General features: G+C 41.8%; 1 protein-coding gene across 1 annotated transcript in view; it reads left to right on the top strand.

Annotated features, from left to right (window-relative positions):
* Positions 1 to 24,226, top strand: part of ANK2 (ankyrin 2) — a 205,543-nt gene that overhangs the window by 90,055 nt on the left and 91,262 nt on the right. The window contains 10 exon segments of the mRNA XM_037509540.2: positions 48 to 245; positions 2,413 to 2,511; positions 2,678 to 2,776; positions 7,815 to 7,913; positions 11,341 to 11,538; positions 14,432 to 14,530; positions 15,611 to 15,709; positions 19,587 to 19,784; positions 20,930 to 21,028; positions 21,962 to 22,060. Coding sequence (XP_037365437.1) covers positions 48 to 245; positions 2,413 to 2,511; positions 2,678 to 2,776; positions 7,815 to 7,913; positions 11,341 to 11,538; positions 14,432 to 14,530; positions 15,611 to 15,709; positions 19,587 to 19,784; positions 20,930 to 21,028; positions 21,962 to 22,060 — 1,287 coding nt within the window.

The following is a 24,226-nucleotide window of genomic DNA, read 5'->3' as shown; positions in this document are numbered from 1 at the left end:
AGTAATGGCTAACATGTGGCGGGGGTTGCTTTTCTTCTCATGCGCAGAACGGGCTGTCTCCACTGCACATGGCTGCCCAGGGGGACCACGTGGAGTGTGTGAAGCATCTGCTACAGCACAAGGCGCCGGTGGACGATGTCACCCTGGACTACCTGACGGCCCTCCACGTTGCTGCACACTGTGGCCACTACCGTGTCACCAAGCTCCTGCTGGACAAGAGGGCCAACCCCAACGCCAGAGCCCTGGTAAACCTGGCCCAGCCCACATTCACTGAGTACAGGTCAAGACAGGCCGGCCACGCCGGTTGACAGGGGCGGCCACCAGCAACACATGGTCCAGACAGATGGGCACTTAGCTCTGCTCGGGCGTCACCCGCACCGCTGCCTGCTCACCTCACAGCTTGCTAGCAAATGCTGGCGTTGAACAAGCACAGATTTAGGAGAACCCCAAGGGAACACCCCTCAAAGTAGCGAGTTGCGGAGAGACAGGAAACCTCTGGAGTGAAAAGCCATTGTCCCTGGAAGGTGGAAGTTGAGAAGTAGGATTTTTTAAAGTAAGTTCTAGAGGCCTCAATATAGAGGGAGGATAAGACTGAGAAAAGTTGAACTCCCTTAACCTCTTTTGGAAACAAAAGTTTTTAACTGGTGGATGGATCTGACCTTGATGAGAGTGGGAGGTGTCAGCCTAGGAAGAATTCACTTGGAGGTCCTCCTTAAAGCCTGCTTACACAGTGCTGGGCTAACAGAACAGAGAGGCAGCAGCTCACTGCTTCTGAAAGTGTTTCATAAAAACCCTTACAGGCCTCGTGCAAGGGAAACCTGTAAGGCTGCCCTGGAGTAACCTCTGTGTCTCCCCAGGAATCCCGCGTGTTGAATAAATCTTCCTTGCCTCCCTTATCTCCTAACCTCGATCACCAGAAATATTAGGCATGCACTAATTTATACCTGCTGTTTCCTCATTCTCAAACTAAAAGCAAATCCTTTCTTCCCTATATGTTTATGTGGTTGATGTCAGTTAAATTGGTCTTCAGACAAGCAACATTTAGAATGAGAGAATGTCAGCAGAAAGATCAAATCTTGAAGCTATTTTTATTAGAAGTTTTCCATTGGAATCATTTCTTTAAAAAATAATTTACCAGGGATGCAACTATACTTTTTGGATTATGTGCAATTATGGGAGGGTATTTATTTTCTCATACTGAGAAAAATTCTTATTTTCAATTGTATGGTGGTCAGTAAACTTATGAAGTATCACAATGTAATCGCTGCAGACTTTTAAGCACTGCCTGTACATGTGGTTATTTATGGCTTATTCCATCCATGGAATATAACAGACATTGTGAAAATAATTATTCATTAGGTTAAGCAACATCTTAGAATGGCCAGTGTAGAAGAATATTGACTGCTAATTAGTCTGCACTAGGACAGGTAAAACTGTTAACAGAACTGGTAGAATAATGCAAAATAGATATGGCTTTCTATATAGGAGATATGATTCAAATAAAAATATGCTTTAGTATAACCTATAAAGAGTAAGTATGGGGCTGGTTAATCTATTTTTAGATAATTTCCCCCAAATTCAGCACATTAGCTTAGTTTTTGGAAAGTTAGTTTCTTAAAGACTTCTCTACAATCCTTTATCTCTGAGAAGTATCTCCCTCCAGTGATTCCAGAAATTCTCCATACCTTTCTTGAAAAGTATTCGGGCACTGAAATAGTAATTTCTTTATCAAATTAATCGTATCTGATTGCAACAGGTTATAAAAAGCTTTAAATATAAGATGTAACATCTGAATAGCAAGTTTTATGGAGATAATGACCTGCTAATACCCAACACCTCATAAAAACATTTAAACATAAGAAATGTAACTCTTAGTAGACATAAAAAAATTGTCAACATAAATAAAAAGTTCGGCTCATTTGCAACACCTCTGCCTTGAAGAAAATGGTAACAGAACCAAAAAATTTGTTACAGGGGCAGTCATGTTCGATTTTGGAAGCAAAAGAATTGAAAATTTTTCATGCGCTCAGAAATGACCCTTTGTCAGAAAATAGCATGCTTAACTTTTTGTATTTTCAAGACATTTCCAATGCAAACCCATCATGGATCTTCCAAAGTATGATTGCCCCTCTGTTTTTGCTTCTTTGAAGAGTAGGTCCATGTGCTTTGCTTTCCTTTTGTTTTCTCTGTAACCACACACCCAGAATGACATCCAGGCCACCACATTCTAAATCAAGCTCAGGGCTTCCAGAACACACCACCTCTTTTCTTAGCTCCTAGCAGCACCTGCGGCTTGAAGAAATGGTAACGTTATTGTGACGATGTAACATGATTGCTTGCAATGTGCCAGCATGGAGTTGTGTGAAAATCGTTTCTGCATGTTTCCAACTAACCTGATTGTCTTTTGCACAGAATGGTTTTACTCCACTGCACATTGCCTGCAAGAAAAACCGCATCAAAGTCATGGAACTGCTGGTGAAATATGGGGCTTCAATCCAAGCTATCACAGAGGTAGAACAATGTTTCAGCCTGTCACCAAACATTCCTTCTCTTACTTCTTTCCCCCTTCCTTTCATCCATCTTCTGTCCTCTTCACTCGAGTTTCCATTGATCTGAAGAAGCCCCACAGCCCCCACCGGTGCAGAGGAGTAAAATTTGCTGTTGCTTTGTTTCGCAGTCTGGCCTCACACCAATACATGTGGCTGCCTTCATGGGCCACTTGAACATTGTCCTCCTTCTGCTGCAGAACGGAGCCTCTCCAGATGTCACTAACATTGTGAGTATGGTTTGGGTCAGAATAACCCCAGGGAGAAAGTGCGAAAGGAAAAGGCGCGTGTGGGTGTGTGTAGGGATGCGTGTTGTGTGTGTGTCTTTGAAGCCAGCGGCCCAGCTGGGAGAAGGCCCGTGACAACATACCATTAAGGAATGGCTGGAACTTGACGGAGAAGAGTCTCAAAGGAAAAGCAATGAGTTAGAAAATGAAATGGGAGCTGTGGTGGATGACCCGTGTCAGCTTCCGGGAGCAGATGGATGAACCATGGCTCTTTTTTACATTGATTCAAACAAAACACATTTTAGAAGCTCCTCTGAACATCCTGAGTGATTGGTTGCAACATGCTTTTCAAGGCTCATTCTAGATACTTGAGTAAATTGTGCTCTGGATAATTTCAACTAATCAGTCTCCCACCCTCAATCATATGGAAGACTGATCATAGATGCACCATTTAGGGCTTTTGACTTGATAGGAAATTCTTCCTCCAGCAATTACATAGATATTCCAATTTTTCAGCCTGTCTTGATTTGATTTTGTTTGCTGGACTGGTGTCCTTTCCTCCTTGAAAGGAGTTAAATTATTGCAACTTTCCTGTGTCTCCCAAGATGAAAGTTGATCTCCAGACAACTTTCATTTGGCCGGTAAATTTACTGGATACCTCAAAATCGCTCCACCTACTGCGAGTGAGGATTGGCACTTCTCAGTTCTTTATATTTCTCTCGCTTTCTTGGAGTGTGCCTCTTTAAATGTTGATCATTCACTGCAAGTTTTCTCCCAAGCAAGAGAACTTGCTGTATACAAGATACAGTTGTGTATTTGAAGCTGACAGGGGCCACGAGAATAGTGAGTTTATTTCAAAGTGGGTAACAGAATTAACTCTCCCAAATAAATATTAGTGCTAATTCTTAAAATGAATCATATTCTCCAAGGCCATTGGTTGTCCACTGCTGCCAGTTTTGGGTTTCTCGTCAATTTGAGTTGCGAAACAGAATGTTCCATTCACTTTTTATTTGTATTCCCTCTCACATTCTTATTCCTTTGTAATTTGCACACTGTTTCTGTGCTGAAGTTTCAGATGCATGGGCAAGATCCATGTGAAACAATTTGAATCTGAATGCTATTTATAACATTCATAGTGGAGCATAAAATCACTTAAGAATTTAAACGTAAAATCTTTGTCTACAAATTTCCCTAGTTATAATCCATTGCTCCTAAAATAATAATATTAAATGCTAACTTTTAATTACTCCAATAAGGGTAAGAGTAATTTCACAACGTGCCAAGCTGAATTTAATTTGAGTCACTTCCTAGAATTTCAAAGAAATCAACATCCTTCTTTTTTTTTATTGTTCAGAAATAACCATCTCCCTTTTTAAAACTGAGATCTATATAAACCAGTAACTTTCAAGAACAAATACTCAATAATTTCCCACTTGACTGTTTTTTCCCTGTTTGCATCCCGGTGCCTACAAGATCACAGGCAATGAAGACGTAGGCTGAATTAGATTATTGTGTTATAATAATAACATATACATGTATATTCTACATGGTGCTTGATTGATATCTCCTAAGTTAATCTCTTGAGGAGAGATTTTTGCAAAAGCATCAAGAAAATCTGCGTGGAATGATTGTGTGATTCTGTGGTCATTCTTAATTTATTTCTTACCTGACCAGCTCCAGATCATTTCACAGTGATGCTTTTAATCCATATTGATATGCTCCACTCAGAAAAAAATGTTATGTAGGTTACAAGTAGCTTTACAGGTAAAAATTACTAAAAAAATAATTAATTGATAGCCTTTAGATTCTTTAAGTTTCCCAAATTTAGAAATTGCTATATTAAATTTTAGCTTCCAATTGTTGGTCATCATTAGGGTCTTCATTTTATTTCATTTTCTCATGTATTCATTGCATTCCCTTTTGTTCCTTCAGCCCCATAAAACAAATACTTGAGAGACACCAACCAACATAATCATCTCCTCTACACATTTCTTACTCCTTTTTCTGGTTGTTAATTTCCATTTTTGTGCCATGTGTTCTTCAGGGAGCAAATGCCATGTAGAGATGGTTGCCAGATAAAATATAGGACTGCCAGTTAAATTTAAATGTCAGATAAACAATGGATAATTATTTTAGTATGTATGTCCCATGCAATGTTTGAAATAATGATGCTAAAATAATCATTCTCTGTTTGTCATTGTTAATGAAAGTTTACTGGCCAATCCTGTATTTTGATTCGCTCATCTGGCAACCCTGCACTGGAGGAATCTGACTTTCTCTAGCAGTGGGATGCCTGCGAACTTGTGTGTTCTCATAACGTGGGGTTCTGGCTGCTGGATTGAAAACTCTTTGCAGGTTGATGAAGAGCTCTGTGGTCACTGACTGCCTGCTTGCTCTGTCAGAGCCAGTCACCTCCTGAACCCAAAGTCCCTGCCTTTGGAGCCTTTGTGTGTTGCCTGAAATCTTGTTGCATTGTTGAATGCAATGCTGTCTGTTGTGCTTTGATGCTTCCCAACTTGATGCGGCCAACGTGGAAGTCAACTTCGCTGTCAGTGGCGTTGGTTCTAACAACCGGAAGAGGGCATGACAGTCACTACCAGCTTTGGATGTGAGCTTATGTTCTCTGGCCAGTCTTGTTTTTGTCTCAGAATCCAGTCCAAGTGTGACGTGTACCAGTAACTCCGTCATGCAGCTAGTGTTACTGCAAAGCTCCTTTTCCAGAAAGCTGACAAATAAATGCACTCTAAGACCTAGACAGCTGAACTGCCAGCTATAATACATCCATCATCCGAACTCTTCACTGTCAACCCTGGGTGTAGAAGATACCCGTCCCCCTTGGGAGGAGAAAAGCAAACACTTGTGGGGGGTACGCAGAGCACAGTTCAGAGCGTGGCTAAGTTTTCTCCTCTTCCTATAACCAATAAAGGGATTCCTGGCAAAGGTCACACTTTTTATTCTATTGAAGAATTTCCCATAATTCTTAAAGACAATTAGTTTATCTTTATAAAGAAAACAATGGTGTTGAATAAGATGAGATGCCCAACAAAAATATGAAGCTGTTGATTAAAACTATGTTTATCTTCTCATTTCTCTATGGATACTTATGTATAAATAAGGGTAATATAAATATAAAAGGATACAGGTAATTCATAATAAAAGTCAGCTACCTCAGTGTCATTAAATAAGACTTGAACAAGACCATACCCACCTACACCATTCCTTTGGATATGATGTCTAATAGTTTAGATTAGGTTTTTAATCTAACTCATCAATTTCATATATGGAAACATCATAAAAGTAAGTTATTTTAAGTATAAAATCAGAGTATTAGAAATACTAGGGCTACCATAGGAAACATTTTATAAACGCTTTATTTATAAAGCTTGGCTTGTAATGTACATATGCATTCGTCATTGAGAAGGGCCTCCTAGGGCCTCTGTGACTTTACTTCTTATGAGGAAATTTGTCCTTGTCTTTTCATACCTACTAAAATAAAGTAAAATTTCTATACTTTTATAAGACTTAGAGTAGGGTAAAGATTTGAGAGTTTTTATTTTTGCTAGTTAGAAGATCTTACCTTTGTCTATTTAGGGATAGTAGTAAGTGATATGGAAAGCAAATTAGAAATCATGTTCATCCGAAGAGGAAAAATCTTACCATCTACCCACCAAGTCTGAAGATGAATATTACTATTGTAAAAACATGTCATTTTATAAAGCAGCACACTCCTGCTACACTCACTTTACAAAAGTCCAAATGTATCATCAGAAAATAAGAGGTTGAACAAATCACGAACAAAAAAGAAAATTCAAGTAGATGTCCAGGTTAGTGCGTTCAAAATCAAATCTTTTAAAATCACTTATGATATTGTAAGGAATGGGCCTCTGAATAAAGGGTAAAACGGAACTATGAGCTATGACACAAATGGCATATTAGTTCTTGTAGACTTACGGATTTATTGTGCAAGGAATCAGAAAATATTATTCTGTGGATTTTTAAGAAATATCCAATTACCAAAGTCAGTAGCAATTTTTCTTTGGAACAGTCAACTTGACTTGGTTGAAATCATCTTTCGTTGCTAGAATAGTTGCGATGACTACGAGTGAAGACTTGTCTCCCAGCACCCTGTTCCTTTAACACTGCCAGATGGTTTCAGTGAATCAATACCTGCCTTCTTCAGAGCTACCTGTGGTTCGAAAACATTTTGATTTTAAAAGCACCTCTGTCTTTGAGGCAATAATTAACAAGCTTCCCAAAGAGAAAACCCCTGACATCTAACTCCCATCTTTTTTAACACCCTTTCCTGATGAGTGTGTCATGCCTTGATTTGGTGCTGGGGAGACTTGGGGAATGGCCAGTGCTCAGAGTGACTGTCATCACCAGGTAGGACTGTCCCTACTCTGTAGTTCTTTTAAGTACCTGCCTATCATTATGCTCATGGGTGACAAATTAGGGACCTCCTGGGAAAGTCAAATTTGTCTGATCACTTATAGGGCAGTCTCATAACACAAAGACAAATCTGTAGTAAAATAATAGTTTATTTCAGCAATCAATGTTGAATTTTGGAAAGGGACAACTTCTACATGGTACCAGCGGCGTGATTGTTTGCAACACGCTCCCTTCACCTTCAGTATGTAGACGTGCTCATAAAAAGGAGATCAAGTTGTCGTCACATAGTGAAGTGCCACGATGACAGATTTGAGGCTCAAAGGGTAAAAGACCACTTCATGTCACCAAAATGATGTAAGTGGCCAGGCTGATGGTGAAGTTTCGACTCAGGGTAGCCTGGACATTGGGGTAAGTTTGCTGCTTTGTCGTAGGCTGAAAAAAAGAATAGGCTTAGGTGTTTGCTTTATCCTCATGAAGATGGAGAACATACAAACCTGTGTTTTTCCAGACTAATTACGAAATCACCATGTCTTTTCAGAGATTGCTTAAACCTTTGGATGTATTGCTGAATTTCACAAAGAGGCACACCTTTATTGTCCTCATCCAGATTGGTCAGTTCACTCATCATTCCATGGTTCTTGTTTCCTGACAGAGGGGGGAGACCGCACTGCACATGGCGGCCCGCGCCGGGCAGGTGGAGGTGGTCCGGTGCCTGCTGAGGAACGGCGCCCTTGTGGATGCCAGAGCCAGGGTAGGTGCGGCCCCCTCTACCTCCTCCCTTCCGTGATATGCCTGAGTCCTGTCTCCAAGGCAGGCTGCTCTTCTCCATTTCCTTGTTTTGAAAATGTTTTAGAAACCTTAATGCCATCTTTGTTTCGGAAAAGGCTTAATTCAGTAGCATGTCTATTCAGGTGATAAAGAAGCTACTGGAAATACATATGCAAAATGCACCCCGATCTCAGAAATGTTTGTATTTAAAAAGCACAATTTAGTGTTTCTGGGAAATACAGTATTGTCTCACATGATATTTTTGTTTACCTATGAAAGCAATTTTATTTTTTAAAAATTAAAAAAAAATATTTATTTATACAAGCACTGGTGTACAGGCCAGAGGTGTGGGGGGTGAGAGGGTTCACCAGAGACAGAGCGGGGAGCAGAACAGGCAGATGGACAGAAGATACTGCTGAAGGGAGCAGTTGGGCAAGGTAGGAGAGGTCTGCTGTACCCTGTGGGTAGCTCCCTGGCCAGGGATCAAACTCATACTGCAGTGGCTGCAGACAGCTTCATATGTTGCCTCTTAACCCCTTGTGCCACAGGGAGGCTCAACACAGATGATCTTACCTGATGTGCAGAGTGTCCCTGTGGACCAGGGTGATTCAGGGCCCTAATAGTCAAGATTTTTAGGTCACACACTGGGAAGGATAAGGAAGAGGGTTTCTCCTCTGCTTGTGTATCTTGCTACTACCTCCTTGCTGAGATCACTTCTCACCCATTTCATATGTAAAGAGAAACTTTTTCTCTTCCAGCACAGACAACCCATTAGATTCTAATTAGGTTCTTTCCTTACCTGAGCTTATCTGGCCCACTCATGAAGGGGGTAAGGTGACTGGCAGTCCCTCTAGAACTGCATGCAGTCTGGGGTGCCCTCCTCACTCAAAGGAGGGCGGAGCTGTTCCCAAAAGAAGGTTGGAGGGAGTGCCGGGCAGGAAAATGGACACATCTCTGATCTGTTTACCCCTTGGCTTCCTAATACACACACACACCCACACCCACACATGTGTGCCTGCACACGCGTGCCTGCGCACACATGTATATGCCCGTCTGAAAACTCTTACCCTAACTTCATCACTCTACAATTCCCATTATGCTCAGTTTTTACACTAGCTACAAGGTCAGGGGCTCTGTGCTAGGCAGTCTGTATTCTCAATTGAATTTAGAAACAATGCCTTATGATTAAATAATAATAGGTGATAAGGCATATTTTTGCCTACTCCCAATACACAGCAGGTTTTCCATAAAGTTATTTTGTTCAACTTCATTTCATTATTATGCAGAAGAGAATAAAGACAGTCCATCCCGGTCTATCCCTGGGACCACAGTCAGTGGGGAGCTGGCACGTGTGCCCCACATCTGAGCGGTTTTTCTCCTGGATACCAGTGTTCTCCCAGGCCCCGAAGAAGTGCACGAGAGGATGACTGGCATCTCAGTTGTCCTAGCCGGAGGGAGCATGGTGTGTTGTGCCCTGCAATGGAGGGGTGCCCTCCAGGGTCATGGCCCACTATACTCTGAGCTGCCAGGATCGTCTCTGGCTGCCCATGACCCTGAACTGGACCCTGAACTGGTTGAAAAAGGAGTGAATTAAACAGACAACTGATTGTGTAATACCAGAAATGTTTAGGGTCTTTACTTAAAACTTCCCGATAGAATGACCTGAAATTTGCTGTAGGAATGTAACTCTAGTTTATGTCAGTTAGCCTATGGTCAGATTGGTTACCTTTTTTTTCCCAAAAAAATGCAATTCCTAAGAACCTCTTTCCCCTCTGTACATGAGAGAAAGCTGTATCTTCTAAAGTATTATCAGGTTTTTTTACTGGCCATCTTACTTTATCTATTTCTGTAGCCTGTATAGACAAAGAAATGTCTTTAGATTTCAATGCCTGAATTCAAGTCTTATTTTAATAATTAGAAAATCCTACAGGGCATCCCCTGGTGGTGCAGTGGTTAGGCTCTGGGCTGCGAAACTGCCCGTGGCCTCTGCAGCGCTGGTTCGATCCCTGGCTACCAGAGAGGGTCCCACATGGCACGACAGACCTTTCCTGCCGCGCCCGCTGCTCCCCTCAGCAGTGTATTTTGTCGGTCTGCCTGTTCTGTTCCCCGCTCTGGCTCTGGTGAATTATCTCACCCTCCCATGCTTCTGACTGTACTCAGTGCTTGTATAAATAAATAAATAAATAAATCTTAAAAAAAAAAAAGAAGGAAATCCTACAGAACTCATTTACCCCTTAATCTCCTATCTGTGAATAATAGTATAATATACATATGTCATCCCTTCCTTTTAGATCTATTATAAGGACAGGAACAAGTATGTATTGTGCAGGAAGAAAGCTTATAAGTTGCACATTTAAAAAAAAAATTCAATACTATTGCCAAAATGATTGTGTTATTATTTCTCTCTATCCTGAAACTCATGCAATGGAATTTCATCTTTCTCTTCCTTCTTCATATGTCTTTTCTTGTAACTGCATTTACTTGAAAAGCCCCTTCCTGCTCCATTATATCTGTTCTCCATTCATTCTTAGCCCTGGAAAGCTGGCCCAGCTTTCCTTCCTCACTTTTGCTATGACATGTCCTTGGGCGGATTGTAAGATATACCTCTTTTCATCACTAAGGTTACACACGCTTTTCTTTTAACAAGAAAATGATTTGACCTGGTTCTCTTAACGCTGAAAAAATTTCTCTGCACACTCAGTCAGGTGGTTTCCTGCCCCTTATACCAGCTATACCGTCGCTCTGCTTTCAAATGAAAAGCACTTGGCAACAGCCGCATTTGGTTCTTGCCAGAGAGTTGCATTTCATCTTTGACACCCCGCAGGCAAATCCCAAACTCATCTGCAACACTTCCAGGAACAACTTTTTAAATCACATCACAATATCTTCTTTATCCACAGTGTCTCCTTGAAGAAAAGAGTCAGCATTTGTGTCCTTGGCTTGCTGAGTGAAGGAAAGAACAAAGTTTTCCAGCAGCCTGGTTCTTTTTCTCTTGGTGCAGTTCCCAGAGTAAATACTGTCTCTTACTGAAAGCTTTTGGATGGGACTCCACATCTCAGGACTCCTGAGCTAGATTTCTTTCTTATTCAGAATCATGAGTTGGTTTATGCATAAACCTCAGTGAGGGCTGAAGCCTTCATGAGTGGAGAAACATTCTGATGTGCCCAGAAAACAACATCCAGTTTCCTGGAAGTACCTATATTTTAAAAATCTAAGGAAGGTTTTGTGGTCAAGCAGGTCAGCTCCACAGTGAAAGATAAAATAAGTCGTGGTTGGAATAGTAATCATTTCACTTTGGGTAGGGGCTCTTAGAGAGTCCATGAAGGCCTCAGAAAACATGTGAGTGAAATCAGTTGGCAGTAAAGCTGGGTCTGGCCCGGCACTGACTTTCCACTTGACTTGAGTTGTAGGAGGAACAGACGCCTTTGCACATCGCCTCTCGCCTGGGTAAGACCGAGATCGTGCAGCTGCTCCTGCAGCACATGGCCCATCCCGACGCAGCCACGACCAACGGCTACACGCCACTGCACATCTCCGCCAGGGAGGGCCAGGTGGACGTGGCGTCGGTGCTCTTGGAAGCAGGTGCAGCCCACTCCTTAGCCACCAAGGTAAGGCGGGTGGTTGCCTGGTGGCGTGGTTGAGACGTCCCGCAGGTGGTGGTTCTGCTCAGCTACCCAGAGTCGGGAAAGGTGGTTCTAAGTCAGGCCTCTGCCTGACTGCTTTCTTTTGGACTATTCTAGATTCCTTTTCTAAGAGACCAGGAGGGATTGTCCACATCCACGCAGTATCTTCAGTAAAGAACGCTGGCTTCCTCCCCTCTGGCTAACATCAGTGTTGTTTCTCGTGCAGGTCTTGTTTAAGATGATATCTGTGGAGTAAGGGTTCCTTTTGCTTCCCTTTCTGTTATGAAATGACAATGTCTTCCCAAGAGGATGAAGAATAAGATTTGCAAATATGTTGAGCTTATCTTACTCAGGAGGAAAACACAAACTTGCACTAGGCTGGATACTAGATTTATTAAGCGCTTTAGTCCTCTCTAGAACCCTGTATCAGCAAGCCTGTTCTCTCATCTTTACCAGCTACTCTTGTCTGGGGAAGAACAGTGTCAAAATAAAACTGAGTTGGAGAAACACACTTTTATCATCTAAGAAAGAATATACACCAGCCTGAATTTTACGCCAGTTCAAAGTTGCATGTGATGGCAGAATCTTTTTTTCTTAACTTGATACATTCAAGGTGAAATCCAGCATTTGGATGTGTCTTAGGAGAAAGCATGCACACACTAACTGGAGCAAAAGAAATCTAACAGGCACAAGAATAGGAAAATCAAACAAGTGAAGGGCTAAGATGAGTCAGTTGATTGTGGAGCAAAATAATTCCCAGAAATATGAAGTCATTTAGAAGATTTAAAAGACATTTTCAAGCAAAAATACCACATCTGTGGGAAAAGGACACTCACAGGTAGGAACTGCCCTCGTCCTGGGGCGATGCCCTCCTTGCCTTCCTGCTGGCTGTGGCTGTAAGCTGTTTTAATGCAAGACGCTGGCAATTTATTCAAATGCTGAAATCTAAGGACTCACAAGTATTTTAAGATGCATTTAAAGCACAAACATCTAGTAGTAACAGTAACAACCAGTAGTAGTAATAACAATATGTATTAGTAATAACAATAACAATCAAAAAATATATAGCTGTAATAACAAACAAATACTATAATAATAAAGGAGCACTGGCAATCATAGCGCAAGAGAGACTGGGTGATTGTCTCATCAGATGATAAATAAATGAAATTAAGATAAGAACATTTCAGAAAGAGAGAATAAAACCTAGTCCAGTTACTCCCGAAGATTCTGAGGATTTAAGAAATATATCTAAAGCCAGAGTAAAGTAGGGCAGATAAGTGGAAGAAGACATTAAACAGTTCACTTCCACAGTGGAGCAGACTGGACTTCTGCAAGAAGTTGACTCATCATCATTAAAGTTACTTAAGTGTTTATAAATATCAGGGGTAATGAAATCCTGATGAGATTAACATAGTGGAGAAGGGAGTTGTATGACTCAGGAGAAGCTTCCTAACCCCTATTTTGTGATTTTACAGTAAAGATTCTCTGTCGGTTTGTCTAATAATAGCTTCCCAGTTTACAAGGGGGCTGGGTCTACTCCAGCAGAACCTTACGGGTAAGAAGTGTATTGTTCCTTCTCGACTACTTGGCTTGTGTCAAGGAACTCTGTCCACCCGAGTCACCCCATTCTTCGTGGGCACTGACTGGAGGGTGGAGAGCTTTAACGAGAGTTGGCTTCAGTAGCTTAATGCAGGAATCAGGAAACACTTCCTATATTTGTCCCACACTTGGGAAAAGCAGAAGACTCAAGCTCTTCCAAGGACTTATTAGTACCAAATGTTCAAAAAGAAACAAAAGGAAAAACAACTCCATGAACAATAATTTGTGTGGTGACCCCGTGAAAAGGCCAGAGTGCTTCTCGGGGGATTCTGTATTAGGACAAGGCTGTGAATGGACCCCAGGATAAGCCACAGCACAGACCCCCTAACAGGCAAAATTGCTGTGTGTCTCACAGGCCTGCAGGAGTGAGGAGTCCCCCACTCCCGCGGTAGTGCCAGAAAGCATGTGGCTAGGCTGTCTGGTCTGGAGGATGGGTTTGAGATCATGGCCTAGGAACTGGGCCAGGCTTGAGATCTGAGGCCAGGCACTGGACTGTCTTTGTAACACCCCACTAATAGAGACTGTGGAATTGGTTAGGCACTGGACACTCTGAATGTATAAACGTGCAGGAGAGAAGTCTTTAAAAAAAAAAATAAAATAAAATAAAAAAGCCTTAAAGCTGCCATGTGTTTAAAAGTCTGGTGTTAATCAGCACAACATCTTGCCCGAAGTAGAGGGTATTTTACAGACAGAATTGGTGGGGTCAGCTGGGTAAGGGGAGAGCAGATGGGAGGTGCTTTGGAATGGTGACTACCTTTTTGTTCCGTCAACCATTTTATCTTGCTATTTCTGCAAAAAAAATACTGAATCACAATGATTTGTAAAATTTTCACCATGGCTGTTGAAATAGCCTAAATTTTAAGTGACGAAATTTTGGATTTCAGGTTTTATGAAAAGGATAGAAAGAGACGAAGTGGAGCAAAGACAGTCCTTGTCTCAGCCCTGTTGATTTTGAGGCAAGAAAAATACAAGCCTTTATTTCACCACTGGCACCTTGGAGCCATTGTACCGACACCAGTGGTTTTTAAGAAGCCCAACGCTGTAAAGTTAAATTTTAGTCTCTAAGGCGTTAATATAAAATTTCTACATTCGTTCGATGCAGCTCAACATTTTTATATTACATTTTCATCTTTTGCCTCCTTCCTCCCTGTTTATGACTAACAGATTGAACAGTCAGTATTTTTCCCAAGAGGAGAATCAACAGTTTGTTTCATATATTAACAGGAAACATAGTATTATAGCTAATACTATATTCTACTTCTGTTCTTCCTGTTTCTAGAAAGGCTTCACTCCCCTGCACGTCGCGGCCAAGTACGGAAGCCTGGACGTGGCGAAGCTCCTCCTGCAGCGTCGGGCAGCAGCAGATTCAGCGGGAAAGGTAAGGTGTTCCGGGATGCAGGTCACATGACCCAGTCACGTGGGAAAGCTCTGGGCTTGGATTTCAAAATGGCGGCGTCCATGATTTTCCATAGGCGCTAGTTAAGCGGGCAGGTGGAGCCGGGGTCCTTGTGTTCTCACAACAGGACCCAGAGCTTCTCTCTTAAGAATCCCCGTGATGTTAATGTAATGTTTCTTATGTAGTATTTTTATTTATTTTATTTGTTTTTATTATTTATTTATTATTTATTTTTAAATATTTTATATTATTCTTACATCATTTTTCATTTTTGCACAATGTATGCATTTTCATTTTGTTTATATTCCCCATATAATTGCACCCACCCTTATTTTGACCCTAATCCTTCCTCTCCCCGTCCCCCCCCATTTATTATTTATTGAGTTTTTTTTAATTTTCTTACATAATGGTTAACTTTTGGACAGTATTTGGTTTTCCCTCAGATGTAGTCCTGTAGCTCTCCCACCACCATAGGACCCATTATCTTTCACCACAGTCTCTTGAGCTCTTCCGGCCCCTGTTCTGCTGTAAGCCTCAGATCTGTAGTCAGCTTGCAAATTTTGGCTTTTTCCTGACTCTGTTCCGTTTTCCTATATTCCCTCTATAAGTGAGACCATCCGATATTTTTCTCTTTCTTAGGACTCATTTGCTTAGCATAATCCCTTCCAGCTCCATCCATGTTGCCACAAATGGCATGAGTTTGTCTTTTTTGATCACTGAGTAGTATTCCATTGTGTATATATATATATACCACATCCTCTTGATCCAGTCGTCTGTTTTGGGGCATTTAGGTTGTCTCTCTATCTTATATACCATTTTTCGACTCTTGTTTATGGTGCATGAAAATGCCGGGTCACTTAACCTATCATTTCCAGTTTTTTGTTAAGTTTCTCATGTGAAAATAGGTAGGTATTTGTTCATTTTTATCCTTTCCCCCCACCATTGACTATATTAATTAATTAACATGGAATTAATCGATATATCCGTTTTCAGGCATCCTGGTAGGTTCAGGGCAGCTAACTCTCATTTATTAATGCTGACACTTAAACACACCCTTTACAGAATGGCCTTACCCCGCTCCATGTTGCTGCTCATTATGACAACCAGAAGGTGGCGCTGCTGTTACTGGAGAAGGGTGCTTCCCCTCACGCCACTGCCAAGGTGAGGACCCCAGAAAGGAGTCGCGACAAAAGGGGTAACTGTGAGCCGAGCTCACAGGTCTGAGTAATAGTAGCTTTTGGTATCAACACTTTTTCAAAATTTATTTTTACCACTTGCTTCCACAAGGCCTTTTCATATTTTTAAGAGCCAGCGATTATTAAGGGTATGTGCTTCTGAACCCAGAGAGATCATGCTTCCTGCTGACACTCTGTGTCTTGGACACTGAACTATGAATTTGAGAAATAATAATGAATAATAATATAATAAACGTGGTGCAAGTTTTTCCTTCCTCCACCCCCCCTTTTTTTTTGGTTCATTCTGAGTTCAAAAGTTTCCTCATGCTAGACAAGGTTCTCTGTCTTTTCAGTGTTTCATCTGTGTTGACTTGTATGACTCGTACATGCACCCTTTTTGTTTCCTAGGCTAGGAATGCATTTGGGCTGTGTATGGACCCAACTTCTCAAGCACCCCAACATGGACTCCCTAGCCAGGGCATTTCCACCATTTCACTTGCCCCTTGGTTACCCTGACAGTATGTGTGGTTGGCAAATCATGCATCCAGCCATCACTCCTGCTTTTGTTGATTTATTCTGGAAACACTGAGAGCACGGCAGTGTTTATTTCAAAAAGAGGTATTTCGGTGGGATGCGTTTCTCGCTCTGTCCGTTGACACAGTAGCTGCTCTCTGTGTAGCGGCCGCTGACCTAGCACATTCCATGTGTGTCTCACTTCATCTCATAGTAATTTCATGAAATGGGCATGCTAAGGGTATGCCATAATTTCTGTTTTACAGATGAGGAAGTGAGATTTTGTTTTTAAGATTTGTGTATACAAGAATCGGGGTATAGGCCAGAGATGTGGGGGTGAGAGGATTCACCAGAGACAGAGCGGGGAGCAGAACAGGCAGAAGAACCAAAGTACACTGCTGAGGGGAGCAGCGGGTGAGTCAGGAGAGGTCTGCTGCGCCATGTGGGTCACTTCCCTGGCGGGGCATCGAACTCATGCTGCAACTGCTGCGGACGGATTCATAGGTTGTGTCTTAACCCCTTGCGACACCAGGGAGGCCCGGAAGTGAGATTTAAATGATAATTTGTCCAAAGTCACGTGACTAGTCAATGCTTGCGCTCAGATTTGACCCAGACCCAGGAAATCTGACTTCAGAACTAGTACTCTTAAGCAGGAGTCCACTGTGTCCCAAGGCAGTGGGGAGGGAGCGTTCCACTTGTATTATATGAATATGTACCTATCTACACACTCGCATGTCTGTTTAAATTATATATATAGTGAGAGGGTATGCTTTACATAAAAGTGTCTTCTGAGTATTTTGTGTATAAACACACTGAACTAACAAAATACATATATGACTTTGTACACATACCTACTTATACATCTATACACATACACAGGTTTTATTGACACAAATAAACCAGCTTACCACAAAAATTTTATTTATTTATTTTTTAAAAAGATTTATTTATTTATATAAGCACTGGGTACAATCAGAAGCATGGGAGGGTGAGAGGATTCACCAGAGCCAGAGCGGGAGCAGAACAGGCAGACGGACGAAATACACTGCTGAGGGGAGCAGTGGGCGTGGCAGGAGAGGTCTGTCGCGCCATGTGGGACCCTTGCTGGAGGCCAGAGATCGAACCGGCGCTGCAGAGGCTGTGGGCAGCTTCGCAGTTCAGTGCTCAACCGCTGCTCCACCAGGGGAGACCCAATGCCACAAAATTTTTAAACTTTCAAAAGAGAAGAGCCAACTTGTATCATTGTACACACTGTTAGGACTCCTTTTACCCTTTTCTCTGTAATCTCAATTCTGCACTTATTTTCTGTCTTTCCTTCTGTGAGGTTATGATACTTGAAGAGAGTAATCATGTCATTCACTTGCATGTCCCTGTGATGACTCCTCAGTAGGTAGGTTTTCACTTAGTTTGCAGGAAGAAATGCAGAGCAAGTATTTCAAGGAAATAAAAATTACTCCCTGATTAACTTTCCAGGTTGACCATTCCCAACACGGATAGAGAGAGTCTATTAGTACTTGACACAACACTTTATTTGAGCTTTTGCTGTGAAATAGGACTGGGCTGTAGTAAAACTATAAAGCCCATGTCTCCTCCAAAGAGACCTCCCACCTACTTAGGAGGACTTTAATTATGAAATTGTGTATATGGTTTTCCTTGACCTCCTGCTCCACAGCCCCCCCTCCCTCTCAGGCACGCCAGAGTCCAGAAGATGAGCTACCCCAGTCCTCTGCTCCACAGCCCACAGTAGGGCCATGTGTAGGTGACTCTGGTGTCCCACTCACTGCCCAGCCTGTCAGTGAGCAGAAGCCCCTCAGCTTGTGTCCACTTCAAGGGGCTTCCACCTCTACCCCCACTTTCCACTTCCTATTCGCTGCAGTTGCCCCCAGCCCATCCCCAAGCTGTCAAACACATAATACCTTGGACACTGGAACCTCTTTGCTGCTTTCTGCCAGGGTCCAGAACCTTCTTTTAGACTTCACTGGGGGTAGTTCCAAAAAGTTTCACTCTTGATGGAATAAGGATTCCCCTCTTCACAGACCTCTCCTATTATCAAAATCGTCACCCTCTTTGATGATCCTGTGTCTTAGCAAAACCTCCTTATCATTCTCCTCATAAGTCTTTTACTTTATCTAAATTTGCGGGTTCACGCTGACACTTTCCTAAGCCCATTATGTCCACCCTGACACTTACTGATCTTGGTATTGAGCCCATGCTGCAGGAATTGGTGAAATTGGGCTAAGAAAAACACATGGTAGCAAAAGGAAATGCCTAAACTTATGAGCTCCATGGAAATCCATGTGCCTTCTAATCATCAGTGCCCACGGGGCCAAGTGCAGTGTCCTAGAGCACCTGGAGCACGGAGATCTATGTCAGACCTAACCAAAGCTCCCAAGGAGAGTGGCTGAATTTCTCAGCAGAAGGAGAAATATCACTTATCTAAACTGAGATGTCCTTATTTTTGCTTAGTGAAAGGGGATAGAGTAGAGAGATAATGTAGGGCCTTTTGAGGATCAGGGTCTCTTGACAACACATAAGGACATTTAAATTCTTAAAACTCCTTCTTAGTATTTGATACACTTTGTAGTTAGACTTAAGGAAATGACATGACCTAAAGTTGCCTCTTACTGTGGCTTCACAAAGCCTGTTGATTAATACGCTGTCATTCCCTTCAGCATGTCACCATTAATAACAAAGCTCCTGTTTTTGATTTCTCTCACATCTTTTCGTGGAAAATTCTACCAGACTTGATGAAAGGAAAGAAAACACTATAGGTTCCAGACTTAGACATGTTCCAGAATTCTGTTTGCCTATTTGATTTTTCTTTCAATATGGGGTTTGGGTTTTGTTCTTTTAAGCAAAGTGAGTTTCTCTTGTCCTCTTCCGAGCTCCCACAGAAAACTGTAGCCTCAGATACTTACTTTGGAGCCAAACAGGCTGTAGAGATGAAGGGCTACCAGGCTGTGCACTGACCATTTGCTTTATGGCTGTGCCGATTATGAACCGCTATGACCATAACATAAACCAGTTTTGTCGTTCACTGCCTTTTCCATCAGAATGTGACCTCTGAAAGCCAGGGATCAGCAAGAGTTTAAGTCTGGAGGCTTTTAATGATACCCTGAGTGCCTTGTGACATTGGTCACAAAGATTTGGGGTCTGCTGGTTGGAAACTTGTGATGGGTGAGAGTTTGGACTCACTGTAAAGTCACTTCTGACTTTTCTGTTGACTTGAAACTCTTATTTCCTTCAGTTTTGTATTAGGGTCTTTGCTAAACCTACAGGCATATGGTAAAGCTATACTGCTTGTCTAGATGGCACAGACTTTTTAGATTAATTGATTTGTTGATTTCCAGAATGGTTATACTCCTCTACATATTGCTGCCAAGAAGAATCAAATGCAGATCGCTTCCACACTCCTGAACTATGGAGCAGAGACGAACATCATGACCAAGCAAGGGGTGACCCCACTCCATCTGGCCTCACAGGAGGGCCACGCCGACATGGTCACCCTGCTTCTGGATAAAGGAGCCAACATCCACATGTCCACAAAGGTATTCTTTCTGTGCTTCTTGTTTTCATTTAGTCTAGAGACTTCTTGATGAGTGAGGCAGAGACCAACGGGGATGTATTTAACGAAATGTGTATTTTAGGGAAGTGTCAGACAGCAGTGGAGCCAGGCTAATGAGGGATTGGAACTCCAGGATGCCAGACCCACAGGCTCCCTGCCTGGATGGCTGCATTTTGGCATCCTCATCCTGGCTTTCCTCTGCCATTAGTTTCATTCACTGATAAGTGGAGATGTGCGGCTTCTCCTTCTCCATGCACATAACTAAGGAAGCTACCTTGTAACTCCCAAGAGTTAGTATGTCTGTAGTTCAAGTAGTCAGCCCGGATCGCCTTAGCACCTGCTGGCCCTAATTCCAAATTCCAGAGAAAGGCAGTGGAGGAGCCTAAAAGGCACTTGTCAGACATAACAATGACTTGTATTTCAATTTTACTCCCTGGAGGCTGCTTGCACACATATTCAGGCTGCCAGACTGTGGCCGGAACTGAACCGACCAGTTCCTCCTCCTTTTTCTGTTCTTTCATGTTTTATTAATTCATAATGCACTTTAATGGTATGTTCAGATAAGCAGAGTAATTACTTGATGTCTGGGTGCCATACATTTTATATCAAATGGGGCAATTTGTGGTGCTACCTAAAAGGTGGGGTTATTTTTTATTTAACATGTAGGGGAAGCCCCCATGCAGTAAACTGTCTCGGAGACAATGACTCTGGCTCAACTCCTGTGACTCTACATTTTTTACTTTGATAGGAGATGGTATTTGTGACAACATAGATGACTGTCGTGGTTATACAGTGGTCAGCCTGCCCTTGGGTAAATAGTTATTCAACAGGAACCCCAGATGGGTTTGGAATGAATGTTGTTTGGAAGCTTCTCAGCTGAGTTTTTTTAAGGTCTCCAATATAGAAAATGTGATTTGCTGAATGTGTTGATTATCTGAGAGAAGAGGTCTGCGCTGAAAAGTCAGATGAATTTGTAGTTTGTCTTAAATACCAAAAGGTGCAGTCTCTGCAAGCGAGCCATGAATTTTCCATGTTTTTTTTTTTTTTTTTTTTTTTTTTTTACAATAGTATAGCTGATGTGGTGTGTTTTCTTCAAATGCACCCCCTTTGTTACAATTCTCTCTGTAGAGTGGGCTGACACCCCTCCACCTGGCAGCCCAGGAAGACAAGGTGAACGTTGCCGGTATTCTCACCAAGCACAAGGCTGGCCTGGATGCTCATACGAAGGTAAAGCAAGTTGCTGTCAGTGCTATGATGGCCCCTGGCCTGGACCCCATTCAGGTTGCCCAAGGCCCTCCTCCTCCAGAGTGCATTCTGAATTCATGACGATCTACTCCTTCTCACAAATATAAAATGGCTCCATCTCTGCTGGGGTCAAGTCCAAGTGAGCAGCAAAAAGATTCCAGTTTTGCAGGAAATTTCAGTCATTTCTCTGTTATTGCTTTAGCTCATCAAGATGACTTGCTGTTTCTTCCAGTGCTTACCTCCATGTCCTTGGTCTTGAGAAAGTATTTTCCTATCTACACCATTCCGTTTTTCAAGCCCATCTTTTTTTTTAAAAAGATTTATTTTTATTTATACAAGAACTGGGGTACAGGCCAGAGATGCGGGAGGGTGATAGGATCCACCAGAGACAGAGCGGGGAACAGAACAGGCAGACTGACTGAAATACACTGCTGAGGGGAGCAGCGGGCGAGACAGGAGAGGTCTGCCGCACTATGTGGGTATCTCCCTGGCCGGCCCAGAATCGAACTGGCACTGCAGAGGCTGTGGACAGCTCCACAGCGCTGTGCTCAACCACCTGCACCACCAGGGAGGCCCTCAAGCCCATCTAAGCCACATTTTTCATGCCTCTAGATCTTCCTTCCAGACTCAGTTTCTGTTTGGTGTTTTCCAATCATATTACTTGTGCCTTTCTTCTAGCTTCTTGTCACATTAAATCACACGTCTCATCTCCTAGCTGGGGTTAAGTGCCTTGTGATCAGGGTTGTGTTTGTGTCCATGGGCTACATCTATAAGCTGCTAAATAATATTTATACAATCACATAGAATTTCTGCCCATCCTGTCATAACTGAAATTCTCCTTAACACTTCTCCCTGGAATATTAATCACTAAAGTAGTAATTAACTTGTTCATTTTATTTTTTTAATTACGTATAGCTTGGTTACACTCCTTTAATTGTGGCCTGTCACTATGGAAATGTGAAAATGGTCAACTTTCTTCTGAAGCAGGGAGCAAATGTCAACGCCAAAACCAAGGTAAACTATTTGTACTCATTTTCATTTTCCATAAGCGAAAAGGGTCAGCCAGATGGAACGTCACTAGCTCACCATAGCAGCTGGTGCGGATTTTTCATGAATGAGTAGCTCATTTAAGACTTTTCTTGGCAATAACCTTTGACACCCATGTAAGTCAGCTGCAGAATCACTTCTATTACAATGTTAAAGTAACTAACACAGATTTAACAATTTGCCATAGGGAACCATAGATGCCTTGCAGAACAGCTTGATGTTCTGGCCAATTTCCTTTACATTATTTCAGCTCCTTGGCCCCCTCCCCAATGTCTGTCCCTCTTGGGAGGAAGTACAGACATGCTCCCAGACAATATGCCTTTCATTCTTAGGAAACTCTCTCAAATTCAGAATATCACCGGGCCATGCTCAGAGAGACTATCTTGTGTAAGGCCTGATCGCAAGTTCTCAAGGACAATGCAGAAACAACTGGATTCTATCTCTTTTCTAGTGGTCCCTGAGGGTCCTATCGAGTGAAGCAAATCAGATAGTTCATGGGGAAGTGTGCACTCCAGCTGTTTCATGGGAAAGAGAAATGCCTAACATAACTCTGCGTAATATAACTTGAAGCTCCAGATTCCTTGATCTAAAGAAATCAGTATCTGCATATTGCTGTTTTCTAACAATATATAAACATATATATATAAATACATATGTAGACACACCTATACACATATATGATACAGATATTTCAGAAACCTGTAATTAGAGCTATAGAACTATGTAGCTAACTCTATACACACACATATATATTTAATATATATGTGTATATATGATACAGGTATTTCTAACTGCAGTTAAATAGCTATATGACTTGGCTGATATAAATTAATATGAACTCATTCAGGAGTTTTTGGTCTTCGTTCAAGATGCTACTAATTAGAGACAAAAGAAGTTTTGGAAGCCGTTTTTTTTATATCCTCTTAGAAGCAGAAATAAATCATGTCTCTATATATTTATAAATGAAGTAAAAATAAGGTTATTTAATAATTATAAAGGGGGGTATCTGGCCTACTTGGAAGACTATGGATGCCTTGGTGGTAGATGTGTTCTGTTGACATACACCAGAGGGGGGTGATCCTGTACCTCTAACTCATAGCAGTGTTGCAAGCCAATGTTACCTCAGTAAAGAAGAATTAGTTAATTACATCAGTAAAGGGGAATTAATTCAATATGGTACTAATTAGAATTATCAGGCACTAACCTCTAACTGCACTTTTGCTGAGTCATCTCACCATATGCAGGAAAGGTGGTCTCTTTGGGATGCCAGGATCCTCCCGAGAAGCGGAAAGGCAGACGTGGCAGACATGGCAGGAGACTTGAGCTGAACTTGAAAATGTTTACCATATATTTTTTGTTGTGTTTGACAGTTTAAAGGAGTCTACTATTTAGAAGCTACATGTGCGGTCTAAATAACTCCAGTGCCTCTCTGGTGTTTGATCTGCATCCAAATGGACATTGGGTTGAGACAAAAATGTCATTTTAACTGTTCAGGTGTTTTCTACATGAATTGCGTAGGTTTTGGTTGCTTTTTGGAACTCTGTGTTTTAGGGGGTAGGTAGATACAATACCTCCAATTATGTTCTTTTCATAAACACTGCAGAATCCTTTCACATAGAGTGACATTTTTGGAGAAGGAATTATGTTTTCCTCCTCACATCTCATGTGTAACCATAGTGACTTAAAACTTGTTTTGTTGCTATGAAAATGCATTGCCTTTCCTCCTCAATCAGTCATGACTTGGTGTAAAAATTTGGAAAAGTGATTTTGCATCATGGTACTATTAGTTGCTTAAAATTAGAATGAAACTTTGACATTAGCTTGAGGGAAAATAGGTTTGGCTAATTATATGTTTAATTTGCAAAGAAGGTATAGAACTTCAATGTGAATAAAGTACATTTTAAAATAAAATATAGTACAAAGATCCAAGAGCTCTTTGATGGGGATTAGAAGGCAGGAACCAAAACAATGTTTGCTAGCATTTTTCCTGCAAGTTTTTTTTTTAAAGATTGATTGATTGATTGATTGATTGATTGATTGATTTATACAAGCACTGGGTACAGTCAGAAGCACAGGAGGGTGAGAGAATTCACCAGAGCCAGAGAGGGGAGCAGAACAGGCAGACTGACGAAA

The sequence above is a fragment of the Talpa occidentalis genome, unplaced genomic scaffold (assembly GCF_014898055.3).
Source record: "Talpa occidentalis isolate TD23 unplaced genomic scaffold, MPIMG_talOcc4v2.1 talOcc4.13, whole genome shotgun sequence".
NCBI lineage: Eukaryota > Metazoa > Chordata > Mammalia > Eulipotyphla > Talpidae > Talpa > Talpa occidentalis.
Note: the sequence above shows the minus strand (reverse complement) of the source record. Positions and strands in the feature narration are given on the sequence as shown.